The sequence below is a fragment of the Sebastes fasciatus genome, chromosome 5, assembly GCF_043250625.1.
Source record: "Sebastes fasciatus isolate fSebFas1 chromosome 5, fSebFas1.pri, whole genome shotgun sequence".
NCBI lineage: Eukaryota > Metazoa > Chordata > Actinopteri > Perciformes > Sebastidae > Sebastes > Sebastes fasciatus.
In genome coordinates this window covers 2003592-2018529 of record NC_133799.1, presented here as the reverse complement: position 1 = coordinate 2018529, position 14938 = coordinate 2003592, and the positions used below count along the sequence as shown (strand labels likewise).

Sequence of the window (14938 nt, the reverse complement as noted above, 5' to 3'; positions counted from 1 at the left end):
GATACGAGAAACGGAGCGTCACGACAACCGCTCCTCATTTGCATAAAGTTGAGGTCTAGTCTACTTTATGCAAATCAAGGGCGTCCGACGCAACTCCCCGCCTTTTGAAACTCCCGAGAATCTTTTAAAATAAACGTTTTCGATCCAAAATAAAGACAGATTCAGCAACTTCATGGATTATTTCTCGCCTCAAATGTTTTCAGAAACACATTTCGGCGAAAGTTTCCAAACGAGCCTCCATGTTGGTCTGATTTGAAATCCGGGAGAGGACAGCCCACAAGGGAAAGCGTTTGTCCAATCAGGTGCAGCCGGAAGTATTTGAAATAAAGCCGGGAAAACGTCACCGCCCAGTATTAGTCAATCATCTATCGTGTCACCGCCTAGCGGCACGCCCACCAAGCATCCAATGTTGGGAAGCGTCGCGTCCCCTCGCGATAAAAAAACGCCCCTGTGGAGTACCATGACTGAATGTTGTTTTAATGACGTCCGTGCGACCAATCAGGTGATGACAGACAAGGATCATACCATCAAGCAGGGAGGGGCGGGGGTGCGCGGCGCGCTGACGGTCTACTGGTGCAGAGCAGGAGGAAGAGGAGGAGAGAAAGAGAGAGAGGAGTGCGGTGCGCGAATAGCAGAAATGATGAGTGACAGTCGGAAACGAAGCAGCATGTAAAATTATGATATTCTGGAAATTATAAGGTTTAGTATAATTTTATTGAATAATTTAAGTGATATATATGCACACATACTAATCATAGGTCAAAACTGCGCTAAATTTGGCTGAATTATAAAAAGGCAGAAGTGGTAAAACAAAGAGTTGTTTGGGAGCCGAAAGAGCCGGCTCTTCTTGGTGAGCTGAGCCAAATGATCTGGATCACTAAAAAGAGACGGAATTCCCATCACTAGTGTATGCTGCTGTATGTAATTTATGCCAAAGATAAAGATGGGATGAGTAAGAAGAGCACTGACAAGAGAAACACAGATGATGCTCTGGGTGGTGTAGAGCAGTAGGCCAATTCAATCTGGTGATACTCAGACTGACAGCCAATCAGAGAAGGGCTCACTGGTTTTAGCCAATCAGAGTATGTTCTACTCTGACTGTAATTTGGGATTCCAGAAAATGACACTAGTCATCCATCTTCACTTTTTCTATTCTTTATAAGGTCTGTTACACGATGCTGAGGCTCAAAACTGATTAAAAAAAAAATAATTCATTTAATTTCAAAATTTATTTCGAACATGTGAAATAAAACAATAAAAAAATAAAAAAGAGAATGATCATACAAACAAGTTGACAAAATAAAACAAAAATAAAAAATAAAAATGAGAATGATCATACAAACAAGTTGAAAAAATAAAACAAAAATAAAGAAGAGAATGATCATACAAACAAGTGGACAAAATAAAAAAATTAAAAAGAGAATGATCATACAAACAAGTGGACAAAATAAAAAAAGTAATATTTATATACAATGAAAAGCATAAGAAAAATAAATTGTCAGACACTTGATGCTTTGGTTTACATATTCTAAAAGGAGTGAGAAGAAGTATAAACTTATTTAATCCCAACCTTTCTCCATAAATCATTCATTGATAATTAACCAGCTTCTTTATTGAGCTAAACATATACTCAAATAATTAATTTTCCTAAACTTGTCTAAATATAATAATTATTATCTTTTATCTCTGACGTGCAAAAATATAAATTAATTACCGATATAATTATCCTTATCAAAATATAAATTCATTATCAATCAAGAATACCAATTCATTACTTATAATGTATCTTAATCAAAATACAAATTCATTACTTACATATTTATCTTTTCGTATATGCGCATATTAATATTTATAATATACAATACGCACATGTAATACAATATGCAATAAATATATACAGTATATACAATACACAGCATCTGACCATGCATATAATGATATAATAAACTATATAATAAATAATAATAAACTATATATAATAACTATAGTTTATTAACAAATAATATACATAAATATCACCTTTGAGACAGGAATGGCATTGAGAGTACTACCTAGAAAACAATTTTTATTTTCTGTATTTTTTTATTTTTTTTTACGTTTACATATATTCTGTGTGGGTTTATATGTCACCAATCAGAATCAGAATAAGGTTTATTGGCAAGTAGTTCATTCACTTACAAGGAATTAGCCTTGGTGTTTGGTGCATACAATAAACATATTAAGAGGTAATAAAACAGAGGAAAAGTACTGCAAAAGTCAAGAACATAAATATAGAATAGGAAAAAAATACAATAAAATATGAAAAAGATACTATAACAAATATTTACAATAGAAATATATTTTGAGATAATCTTTTGTTAGTAATATGTTATTGTTAGTGCACTGAGAGAAAAAGATTCTCTCATCCTAAAAAATAATTATATTGTAAATATTTGTTATAGTATCTGTTGTAGTAACCTTTTAAAAAAAGAGAGGAAAAGGCTTGATCATTTATACAAATTAATTTCATTATTGTATGGAAAAACATTGACTGTCTCTCAGGGTAATTAAGGAGCATTTATTTTAACAGTACCCTTAATGTTCTTTTGAATTAAAAACAATCTTCTTACCAGCTTTCAACTTCAATAAAGTTAAAGTTTATATATATATTATATGAATACTTAATAAATACTTAATAACTCCAATAAAATGTGGAAAACCTGGCAATTAATTTTCAATGCAATTTCATTTTCACGGAACACAAACGCACAACCCCCCATGCTCCCCGGGCACCCAAAAAGGAGATTAAATAATAATAATAAAAAGGAGCCACCAATCTATCAATTACAAAAGTATACATATATACAGTATATTCACATGTGCATATAAAGACATATACACACCCACGTGTCTCAATACACATATTGAAATAGACATATCGACAGACACAGCTATGTATATCTTCTTTTAGTAAACAAAAAGACAAACCCATCGACACATTAATAAGACACTTATTGCAGCTCAATTATCCAGAATTTAAAGCATCACTTATTCCTGATCCTCATATTTAGAATTAGAAAGGGTCGTTAATTGAGAGGAAAGAGATTTCCTATAGTATTTATGAAAAGTATACCTCCCTTCTTCTTTCCTAAGTCTTTCTCATTATGTACATCCTGCATGCAGGGTGAGGTCTGATGGAAGTCACCTGTTTCAGGTGTTTCTCGTGGAAATGGAACATTATTGTTTGTTAATAATACGACTATAACATCTTCACAGAGAGTAATTACTTCACCCGGTGCTGACAGACATAAAACATTATGGAGACATATCATTAATGTGATGGCTCTATTACGATTGTGATCAGCTACACTGACACAGACCTGTATATATAATCAGTCAAGAAGCAATTTAATTAAATAAACTTTAGTGCTATTTTGGGCCCACCTCCACAGTACAGACTGTTCAGATAAACAGTGTTCGGTTCACCCTGTGGGTGGCAGCATGGTTTCATGAGCAAACATGGAACAAGTAGAGATCCTACACAGTGTTTTAAATGTCAACAGCTCAGATCTGCTCTGAATGAGGTCAGTGATAAAGAGACACACAGGTTTCTATCAGCACTTTTCATTCTGCTTTGCACCCCTCAGAAAAGGAGGAGTATACAGTAGCTTTATTTTTTTTTTCCATGATGGTGTGGAAAAAATATGATTACTATTCAATAAAAACATATTTCTAATCACAAACCACATGGTTCCCTCATGTTTGAAAAAGACACAGCAAAAGTGCCCTCTTGAATGCCCCGGTGGACAAAACATGATGAAGTGCCCGAAAGGGGGGAACTATTTTTTTTATATTATTTAACCGTTACCATGGCGGCCTGCCAGTACTAGTACCGCTAGGGGTACTTATGAAGTACTGTTGGGGGTGTGTGAGATGTTTTTAAAATGTTAATTTAAAAAATATCCGTCGTGCATAATTCATAAAATGTAAGTTTCATAAACCACATTTTATATTCAATATTTGTATTTTTTAACTGTTGTAAAATTTCAACTGCTGCAACAAATGCTTTTTTTCTATCAAAATGTTTTGCACTGGTTAGTTAGGGGGTGCTTGGCTGAAAAAGTTATTTCAAATTACAGTACATTATTGAAAAACGTTTGAGAACCACGGCTCTAGGGTGAGAAGACATGATGCAGTGCCTTCTAGGGTGCCCTTCAAGTGGAGAAAATGTGATGAAGTGTCCTCTAGGGTGCCCTTCAAGTGGGGACAATGTGAAGAAGTGCCCTTTAAGTGGGGAAAATGTGAAGAAGTGCCCTTCAAGTGGGGAAAATGTGAAGAAGTGCCCTTTAAGTGGGGAAAATGTGAAGAAGTGCCCTTCAAGTGGGGAAAATGTGATGAAGTGTCCTCTAGGGTGCCCTTCAAGTGGAAAAAATGTGATGAAGTGCCCTTCAAGTGGAGAAAATATGATGAAGTGCCCTTTAGGGTGCCCGAGAAAACATGATGAAGTAGGGTGCCTTTAGGGTGCCTGTCCAGTAGAGAAAACATGATGAAGTAGGGTGCCTCTAGGGTGCCTGTCCAGTAGAGAAAACATGATGAAGTAGGGTGCCTTAAGGGTGCCCGTCCAGTAGAGAAAGCATGATGAAGTAGGGTGCCTTAAGGGTGCTCGTCCAGTAGAGAAAACATGATGAAGTAGGGTGCTTTAAGGGTGCCCGTCCAGTAGAGAAAACATGATGAAGTAGGGTGCTTTAAGGGTGCCTGTCCAGTAGAGAAAACATGATGAAGTAGGGTGCTTTAAGGGTGCCCGTCCAGTAGAGAAAACATGATGAAGTAGGGTGCTTTAAGGGTGCCCGTCCAGTAGAGAAAACATGATGAAGTAGGGTGCTTTAAGGGTGCCCGTCCAGTAGAGAAAACATGATGAAGTAGGGTGCCTTAAGGGTGCCCGTCCAGTAGGGAAAACATGATGAAGTAGGGTGCTTTAAGGGTGCCCGTCCAGTAGAGAAAACATGATGAAGTAGGGTGCCTTAAGGGTGCCCGTCCAGTAGGGAAAACATGATGAAGTAGGGTGCTTTAAGGGTGCCCGTCCAGTAGAGAAAACATGATGAAGTAGGGTGCCTTAAGGGTGCTCGTCCAGTAGAGAAAACATGATGAAGTAGGGTGCCTTAAGGGTGCTCGTCCAGTAGAGAAAACATGATGAAGTAGGGTGCCTTAAGGGTGCCCGTCCAGTAGGGAAAACATGATGAAGTAGGGTGCTTTAAGGGTGCCCGTCCAGTAGAGAAAACATGATGAAGTAGGGTGCCTTAAGGGTGCCCGTCCAGTAGAGAAAACATGATGAAGTAGGGCGCCTTTAGGGTGCCCGTCCAGTAGAGAAAACATGATGAAGTAGGGTGCTTTAAGGGTGCCCGTCCAGTAGAGAAAACATGATGAAGTAGGGTGCCTTAAGGGTGCCCGTCCAGTAGAGAAAACATGATGAAGTAGGGTGCTTTAAGGGTGCCCGTCCAGTAGAGAAAACATGATGAAGTAGGGTGCTTTAAGGGTGCTCGTCCAGTAGAGAAAACATGATGAAGTAGGGTGCCTTTAGGGTGCCTACGCAATGCAGAAAAAACATGATCTAGTGTCATATCGGCTGCCCTAAATGATAGAAAACCTTCTGTGCGTTGGTGCACCACCACATGCAGCTGGTGCCCCATAATATTTTTTTCCGCCCCGGCCCCTCAGACAGCTCCAGTCCGCCACTGGGAGGTGTGAAAAGCGTCATGCTACCCTTGAGCAAGGCAGACTTCTCATTTATTGCCATCTGTTTATGCATGTTGTTGCTTCATATCATCTTAATAATGCTGTGTATGCTGTGCTATGGTCTTTACATAGATTATATGATCATGCTGAAAGCAGGGTGTGATTTTTGTGGATTATGTAATTGAGAAATTAGAACAATAATATCCCACCTCATAGAAACACCCTCAGACTGCTCAGACTGAAACACAGTTCTCTCTCCCACCTTGTTGCTGCCGTTCTGCTTTCTGATTGGTCAGCACCAAACTGCGGTCAAGCCAGCCTCCACTTCGAAAAAAACACGGTCAAGACCAGCCCCCACATTGTGTTGTGGTGCGTGTCTATCCCAGGTATTACGGTAAGAGCGTGTAGGAACTGACTTCAAAATAAAAGCACTGTTCTGATGAACGTGATAGGCCAATACACATTAATTCAATAAGTCAGTCAGTCTGTAAAATAAATAATAAATAAATAAATGAATAAATTAACAAAATAAATAGATAAATTAAACAAAATTAATACATATGAAATACTAAGTGAAATGAATGATAACAAGAAAAACAACCACCTCCAAAAGGTAGTTCAGAGAAAAATGTTATTCCAATTGTGTAAATACTTAGTCAAACTTAATATTGAAGGACATTTCCAAAGACTAATCTGACTTTAAATTGATACCATCTCAGATTCAGAAACTTTGTTTCTACTAAGTGACTAAATTCACTTGGGATTGATAAAAAATATAAAAGGAAACTGTCAATTATCACATGCTAATTTCACTTCAGAATAATAGTAGGTCATCTCAGAGTGTCACTCAGAGAATATCAGGCCATTCTGAAGTAGAATTTCAAAATTAAAGCCCTTTAAAATTAAGAAACCGTAAAAAAAGTGTCTATCTTCCCTCTAAATTCAGATTAAAATTGTATAATAGTGGACAGTTTATTTTTTAATTCTAATCTGAATTTAGAGGGAAGATAGCTAATTTCTGAGATTTTTTAAAGTGCTTTAATTTTGAAATTCTACATCAGAATGTCCTGATATTCTCTGAGTGACACTCTGAGGTGATCTGCTGTCATTCTGAAGTGAAATTAGCGTGTGATAATTGACAGTTTCCTTTTTTAATCGTATCAATACCAAATGAATTTAATCACTTGGTAGAAACATGAAGTTTCTGAATCTGAGGTGTCATTTTTTATTTATTTAGCACAATTTAAGACTACACCACATAACAAAAAAATGAATTAATAATATACAGTGCAGAGAGACCTAGAGACAAGATTAATATAAAGAAATAATATAACTACATAATAGTGATAACAACCAATTAGAACAAAATATATATAATAATACAGTAAATATATCACATATTAATATTCTTTAATATTAAGCTTGACGAAGTATCTACACAATTAGAATAACGTTTTTCTCTGAACTACATTTTGTTGGTAGTTTTTTTTTCTTAATTATCATTAATTTCATTTTGTATTTCATATCTATTATATATTTATTAATTTATTTATTTATTTATTTACTTATTTATTTATTGACAGACTGACTTATTGAATAAATGTGAAATGGCCTATCAAGTTCATCAGAACGGTGCTTTTATTTTGAAGTCAGTTCTTACCCCCTCTTACCGTAATGCCTAGAATATAAACGCACCACGAAACAGCATGGGGGGGTTTGGCTTGACCGTGTTTTTCGAAGGAATAAATATTTGCATCAACCGTTTTCATTGGTCGAAGTACACGTCACTCAATCTGTTGCCATGGCGACGGGCTGCTTGCAGCTTGTCAACTGCACGATCCAGTTACTGGAGCTGCTGCTGCTGCAATGAGAACACCTCTGATGGTGGGAGGATATATATATCTGGGCCCACTTCCATCATCTTCTCCTCTAAACACTGACTGAGTGAGTACTTTATTTCATCTTTATATACATAAGAATCATCAGCTCCAAGTATGATGTTAATATTGTCAATGCAAGCTCAGGAGAAATGCAGCCTGAGGTTTGTTTTTAAGGCTAATTTGCAGGTTTCATAATGTTTTTGTGACTAATTAGCTTAATTATAATAAGGTGCGTTAATTGACCAGAGTTAGAAAGATGGCAATGTGATGCAATCTGTACTAAGTTGGCTTGAGTGCAGCCAAATGTTTGACTTGTTGGATTTATTGCTGCTCTGCATTGAAAATATTGGATCTACATTCATTAACATTACAGTACAGCTGAGCCAGACTCCCTGTTAAAAAACAATCATTTTAATGCACACTTCAGAATGTAATGTTACAGTACAGCTGAACCAGACTTCATGTTAAAAACAATCATTTTAACACAGACTTGTACATAATGTAACAGCACAGCCAGCCAGAGTCCTTGTTAAAAAACAATCATTTCACAGCCACATTTCTTGCTGCTGTTATAAGGATGTGAGAGAACAAGAAGAAACAAGACAAGTGCATGACAGATATTTACATATACAGGAATTATTTTCACTTAAAAAAAAAAAAATCATAATGCATCCTGCTGGTTGTAGTTTCCAAAAACGTGTAATCAAAGTACCTCAAATGGCAGTGACATAAGCTGGATGTCTTGTTTTTGCATTCTCTGTCTAATTTTAATGATCATGAACCCATTTCAAAGTATAGATTATTGTTAAAAACAATCATTTTAGCACATTTGAATGTAATGATACAGTACATCTGAACCAGAGTCCCTGTTAAAAACACTATTTTTAACACACACTTGAACTTAACGTTACAGTACAGCTAAATCAGACTCCCTTTTTTAAAAACAAGCATTTTATCACACACTGGAACGTAGCGTTACAGTACAGCCGAGCCAGATTCCCTGTTAAAAAACAATCATTTCACAGCCATATTTCTTGCTGCTGTTATGAGGATGTGAGAGAACAAGAAGAAACAAGACAAGTGCATGACATATATTTACGTATACAGGAGTTATTTTCACTTCAAAATCATAATGCATCCTGCTGGTTGTTGTAATTTTGTGTAGTTCCCAAAAATGTGTAATCAAAGTACCTGAAATGGCAGTGACACAAGCTGGATGTCTTGTTTTTGCATCCACTATGTCTTATTTTAATGATCATAAACCCATTTCAAAGTATACATTATAGTGTATTAAAGGTCCCTTTTAAAGGTCCTGAAAATATATTGATGAAGGTATTTTGAATTCCACAGACTCAGTCCATGACCACGCATGAGTCATTCTGTTGATAGAGACCAAATATATGATCCTCACAGCCGAGCAATGCCCGGTGCATTCCTGATCATATTAGCCTTCTAGGTCTGGGCCTGGAGAGCAGTTGGCTGAAATCTGCTCTGGAAAACAACAGGCTGCATGCCACTGCTGTGTGTAGGCTGTTGAAATGAGGAGAAGGAGGAGGAAGCACATTACAAACGCACCAACCAAAAAGGCATTTTCTCTCTTGTTCGTCTCGCATCATCATCCTCCTCAAGTTTACCTATCAGTTTACTTGCGTCGACGCTGCTCGGCTGAGTAAGATAAGGGAGCAATAGACCACACAGCGGCGTTTAGTGTTCTGGGAGTTTATTTTGGTGCCGAGGTTTTGCATACTGATGAGCAGCTCCTGTGCCCACAGCACCGTAGGAGACTGGGAGTGTGTGTGAGTAGGATATACGCAAGTCCTTGAGCTTTCCAAGCAAGGAGAAGATGAAATGGAGAAAGTGGTATCTGGAGTCTTGTCTGATTCAATAAGGGTAAAGAGCGTGTGGATACCAGAGGAGATGCTTTGATCACATTAACAGATTGTGTGGTGCTGATTCACCCTCTGAAAGAAAAAAGGTAGGAATAGAAGGAGGAGCTTTGGAGCATCTTTATTTTCATAACGTATAGTAAATTATGTTTTTACAATTTTTAAATAGATGTTTTAATGCCAGAATTGATATATTTGCTTCATTTGAGTCTATGTGGAGGTAGAAGGAAGTTACTGCTTTTATTGTTGTAGTCTGAGTAACGTGGCGTCATATCCGTTCCGTATCCGTCAACCGAAACAAACCGTAGCGAGCAAAGTAGAAGACGACGGAGGGTCAGCGTGGATACGACCTGCACCCTCACATGTTAAATCCAGCGTGGTAAACACTACACATCCAGTAAAGGATGGAAACACTTTGGGTTTCACACATTGACAGGAAAAGCAGAGCTGGACAGAGCAGAGCTAAAGCTGCATGCTAACTCTGTCACGGACAGGAAACGTTATCGCATCGCAACTTCTCCGTGGTCAAATGGGCCGACCCTACGACTGTAGAGCACCCAGATACTGACATTTATGTAAAATGCATTCAATCTTGTAGTAGGGCTGCATGTGGTTATCACTGTCGCCTCACAGCAACACGGTCACAGGTTCGAATCCAGCTCGGATCCAGTTCTCCAAAACAAGCTTTAAAAAGTTTGAGGTTTTTTTTGAGGAATGTTTTTGAAATGGCAAAACAATCCAGTTGACATATTGTGAATTCATTTCAAAACAACTGGTTTTGTTAACTGATGCACTCTCAAAGACGGTAACAGGAATATGTGTATGTATGTATGTATGTGTGTAAATAATGTTGTATGTTTTTGTGCAGGTAAGAGCGAGCCACTGAAGAAGGCATGTGGCGGACATTATGGCGTACAGCTGGCGTACGCCCGTTGGGAGCCAACAGCTGGCCGCCTCACGCCATCCTGTAGCTGGGCCTCCTCCACCTGAGCTCCATGCACCTCACGCAGCACACCTTTTGACTTCATGAAGATCCCTGACATCGGTGATGTGATGAATAAATTTGAAGTCCTTGGGATTGTGGGTGAAGGTAAGAGTTTATTCTGTATTTTCATTCTGCAGCAGTTGACTACTGGTCCAGTCTTCATCTTTTCATATTAGGAGGTGCTACACTCTCACATTTGTTTGTAGGGCTTTTCACCGAGCAATCATTTGATTGTTTTATTCAATTTGCCTGCGGTACAAGGCTGTTAAAAGCCTGATCTGTTGTTCGTAATTGTGCAGCTCCAGAAGGTCAAGGACAATTTTTTTAAATCACGGAAAGCTGAATCGAAGCTACTGTGACCTGGATTCTTTGTGTTGTTGTTGTAGAAATGAAGAGGTGGATTGTTGTAAATATCAATGGGTCGGGGTGATTGGATAGTTCAATTCCCTCAAAATGCACTTGGTTGATATACAGCGGCCCTGAGGTGAGGCAGGCCAACCACTTGTCCCAGTTCTACTCCCCATACTCCCACATCCTTCAAGCTTTATAATGTATCGCTAGAAGACAGAAGGAAACTGTCTGTCTGTCCAAAGATGAGTCCGTCTGGAATGAAGTCAGCACTTTTACTGTTTTCAGTCCAGCTCTACTCTCTGTCCGTGTGCTCCTCTTGATCCGGCATCATAGATTTTTCCTCACTGATCTTGAGGTCAGTCCATTTAGTTAATCATGTAGGACTGAGTGCAGCAGCATGTAGGCTCAGTCTAGCAATTAAAATACACAAGAATCTGTCATTATATTCCAGCTCTTTATCTGAGGAGGAAAAGGAATGGGGTGAATAATTCTGGAGGTTTTGCTCCTTGTAGCACAAAATCATGTTATTTTTGTTTCATGTTATGTTTTCTCGTAACGGATTTGTCTGTAAGGACGTTTTTTAAAGGTCACATATTATGCTCATTTCCAGGTTCATAGATGTATTTTAATGTTGCACTAGAACATGTTTACATGCTGCAATGTTCAAAAAACCCTTTATTCTTCTCATACTGCAGCCTGAGTCTGCCTGCCTCAGAGACTAATTCAGCCTCTGTCTGAAAACCCCTGATTCACAGCCTGTCTCCTCCCACTCTGCTCTGATTGGTCAGCGTTTTCTGTCAATCAAACTTCCTCAACAACAACAGCGTCACCCTCCCCCTCCCTCCCGGAGCAGCTCTGGAGAGAGAGAGGAGTGGAGAGATAGCAGCTAGAATAGAGCTTATAAACCACTTTAAAGTTTATAAACCAGAAACTTCACCCAGCGCACGTTACCGGAGGAATCTGATCAGAAATCGGCGACACATGATGAACATCTGCGGTCCAGATTCCAGGTTTTCCTGACGGTTTCTCTCAGGTAAATAATACTATTTATAGCTCTGTTAGTTAACTCAGTGTTTACCTCATGCATCAACTCTGTAAACCGTAAACATACACTCTGTTTTACGTCTGTCTTTACAGATCCATCTGTGAGAAATGACCGACAGAATCATCCCAGAGGAGAGCAGACAGCTGAGAGCAGATGGAGATACAGAGCTAACCGTTAGCATGTAGCTACATGCTAACGGGTTAGCTACATGCTACCGCTATGACACGGTGTGTAAACACAGCGACCATCAGGGTGGAAAATAGAAGATGTGAAACAGTAGTCAGTTCATTATTTCTGCTAAAAGATAAATGTATGGAAGATCAGAGTAATGGTATATTATTTACAGTAGTAGCTGTCTCTGTGTTACCATGACTACAGACCACCGGAGCTTAGCTTACCATAGTTTACCAGAGCTGAAGACTTTCTCCTGTACCATGTTAACATAACTAACTAACAGGTGGGATGATTACAAATGCTGTGAATAATTAATATTGTCATCTGTCAACTCAAATAAAGTTTGACTGTGAAACAGAAATGTGTTGTGTTGCTTACAAGTCACTATTTACTACCTGTACTCTGCTACATGCATGACATCAAATATATATAATATATAAATATCATCTGTTTAAACAGTGTAATTACATAAAGCCTTTGTGAAAGAACATGTTATATTTAGATGATGGGAGTACATGAAGCCTGTTCTGCTGGTTCTTGCAGACTTTGCTCAAGTTCGGTTGAGGAGGAGAGAAAGTGACGCGCTGTGGGGCGGGGTCAGCTACTGAAGGTTCTCTCTGGTTCGACCAGGAAACCCTTACATGGCTTGCATTTCTCTAATGACGTCAGAAGAGAAGGAAAAAAAGCGATTTTTTTTTCTGCACCCATTTCCGGACAAACGGAGGAGGAGAAAAAGAGAGAGGATGGTCTTTTATGATACTATGGTGGCCTGTAGACACACTGGGGACAGATATTGATGTTTAAAAGACATGGAAAAGTGCATTTTGCATAATAGGTGACCTTTAAGTATATCATAGCATATATATATATACATGCTATTTAATGCAAAAAGTTACATTCTTTTCATGTGTTCTAGTTTGCTTGTTGTTTGTCTTTAGGTTTCCTCTCCTGTTAGGTAAAGCTGAGCATACACTGTACCATTTTAGCCCGTTTCTGGCCCAAATTTTGAGCAGCACGACTCCTTTTAGAGTCGGAACGAATTTCAGCTTCGTCGGGCGTCGTTTGCCGTAACTCCTCCCGACCGGCCGTCGGACAGTCGGATGAATTTCTGACATGTCAGAAATGTTGGTCGGCCGTCCATAAGCTCTCTGCCTCAGAGCTTTCAAACTAATCTTTATTGATAACTGTCAACAGCCAGAACAGTCCTCAAGGACCGACGGGCCCTGTTCTTTTAAAAATATATTCTATAATGTACCTGCCTCTTGCTTTAACGTGCTCACTTTAACACTCATTTTCTTTGCAGCCGTGATGCTCAGAGCAGATCTGCTAGCTAGCGACGACATGTTTTTCTTCCTTCAATTCTGGTTATTGTAAAGTTGGTCTTAAATTGAATTCCAAGTGACATTAAAAAAGTCTTAAATCTAACTTGCCTTAAGGTGTTGGAAAAAGCACCGATACTGAAACGATACCACGGCAAAAATCGAAAATATCAGGAAAAGTAATTGAATTATAGATGACAACATAGAACTTCAAATTCATTTTTTATATATTAATTAAAAATATACATGGTATGCAGTAATCAACTGAGTTTATGCGATGTCTTTGATAGTTAACTTTATATTAGCAAAAATATATATATATATATATCACTTATTATTAAACGGTGTTTACTAAGGCTTTTTTTGATAAAACAGCGCCCCCGCATCAGTAACAATTCAGGTGGAGAGTGGTACTGCAGCACGAGAGACGACGAGAGGCTTCCAAAACAAAAACCCACAAAATGCTAATAAATTCAGATGAAGTTCTGTGAGAAGTTGATGAGAGAAAAGCTGTTAAAATCAGAGAGACCTTTCTAGTCTGGGTTATATGGTGCAGCACTAGTAGGAACCCTTTAACTAAACTGTGTTAGAACAAAGGTAGATATATCAGAGCGGCCTCCTGACGAGACTAGATGAGTTCTTGAGAAGGAGCACGGAGCAGTTCGTCATACGTCGGCTCTGTCCAAGAATTCCTGGTGAACCTCGGGGGGATGAGTGTGTGTGACTGCCAGGGTCGATAACATCACAGCTACAGCAGCTTGCCAACTCTTGTGTCCTACTTTCTGAGCCACCTGTCCTTTTTATAGTCGGGATGTTTTTCTTTAATTCATGTGAACATATGAGAAGCATTAAAAAAGAGGATTTAAATCCCCTTTTTGTTTTCACTTTGTAGCAGCATGCTGAAATAAAAAGGGTTTCTTAGCACTCGTTAGTATTGTTGGCATTGTTGGTCAACTCAAACTTTATAAACCGAGCTATTGTTTGTTTATTAATGTCTTTAGGTCATGCTGGAATTGTTGTCACAAATCAACATTTTAAAACGGAATTTATGCCGTCACTTTTATTATTGTCTTATATGGGTCTGCTTGTATGGAGGACAGAACCTGCCAAAATAAAAAATAAATTACTTGAGAAATAAATAAATAAATATGGCATTAAATGTAGCAAAAATAATATTAAAAATAAATGTAGCCATTAACTAATTGATAAAATGTGAAAAATGTATATTTCTGTTTTAATTTGCTTCTTTATATATTTATTTATTTTTGTATTAATTGCCTTATTTATTTACTTTTTTGTTTAATTTTCCCTTTTGTTTATTTATGTATTTATTTTTATTAAGTTTTTAAAATGTATTTATTTATTTATTTTTATATATATTTTTTGAAAGTATGTATTTATTTATGTATTTATGCAATTAAACAAAAGAGTAAATACATAAGGGAACTGATACAAAGATTAATAAATAAAGAAGCAAATTATAACAAATATTAATTTGTAATAAAATAAATGTAGCCATTAATTAATTGATAAAATATGACAGAAATTGATAATTAATTGCATTAATTGCATAAATACATAAATAC

The 14938-nt window shown here is 37.7% G+C and overlaps 2 protein-coding genes across 8 annotated transcripts in view; both read left to right on the top strand.

Moving 5' to 3' along the window:
* The window catches only part of rai2 (retinoic acid induced 2), a 113589-nt gene that overhangs the window by 34102 nt on the left and 64549 nt on the right, over window positions 1-14938 (top strand). The gene's annotated exons all lie outside the window — the stretch shown is intronic.
* Window positions 7467-14938, top strand: part of LOC141768476 (cyclin-dependent kinase-like 5) — a 56610-nt gene continuing 49138 nt past the window's right edge. For 3 of the 7 annotated variants that reach the window (XM_074636793.1, XM_074636788.1, XM_074636787.1), the window contains exons 1-2: window positions 7467-7656; window positions 10347-10568. In XM_074636793.1, the coding sequence (XP_074492894.1) occupies window positions 10505-10568 (64 nt within the window). In that variant the 5' untranslated portion in view covers window positions 7467-7656; window positions 10347-10504. The remainder of the gene's footprint in view (window positions 7657-10346; window positions 10569-14938) is intronic. The other 4 variants (XM_074636792.1, XM_074636791.1, XM_074636789.1 and 1 more) reach the window with 2 other exon arrangements.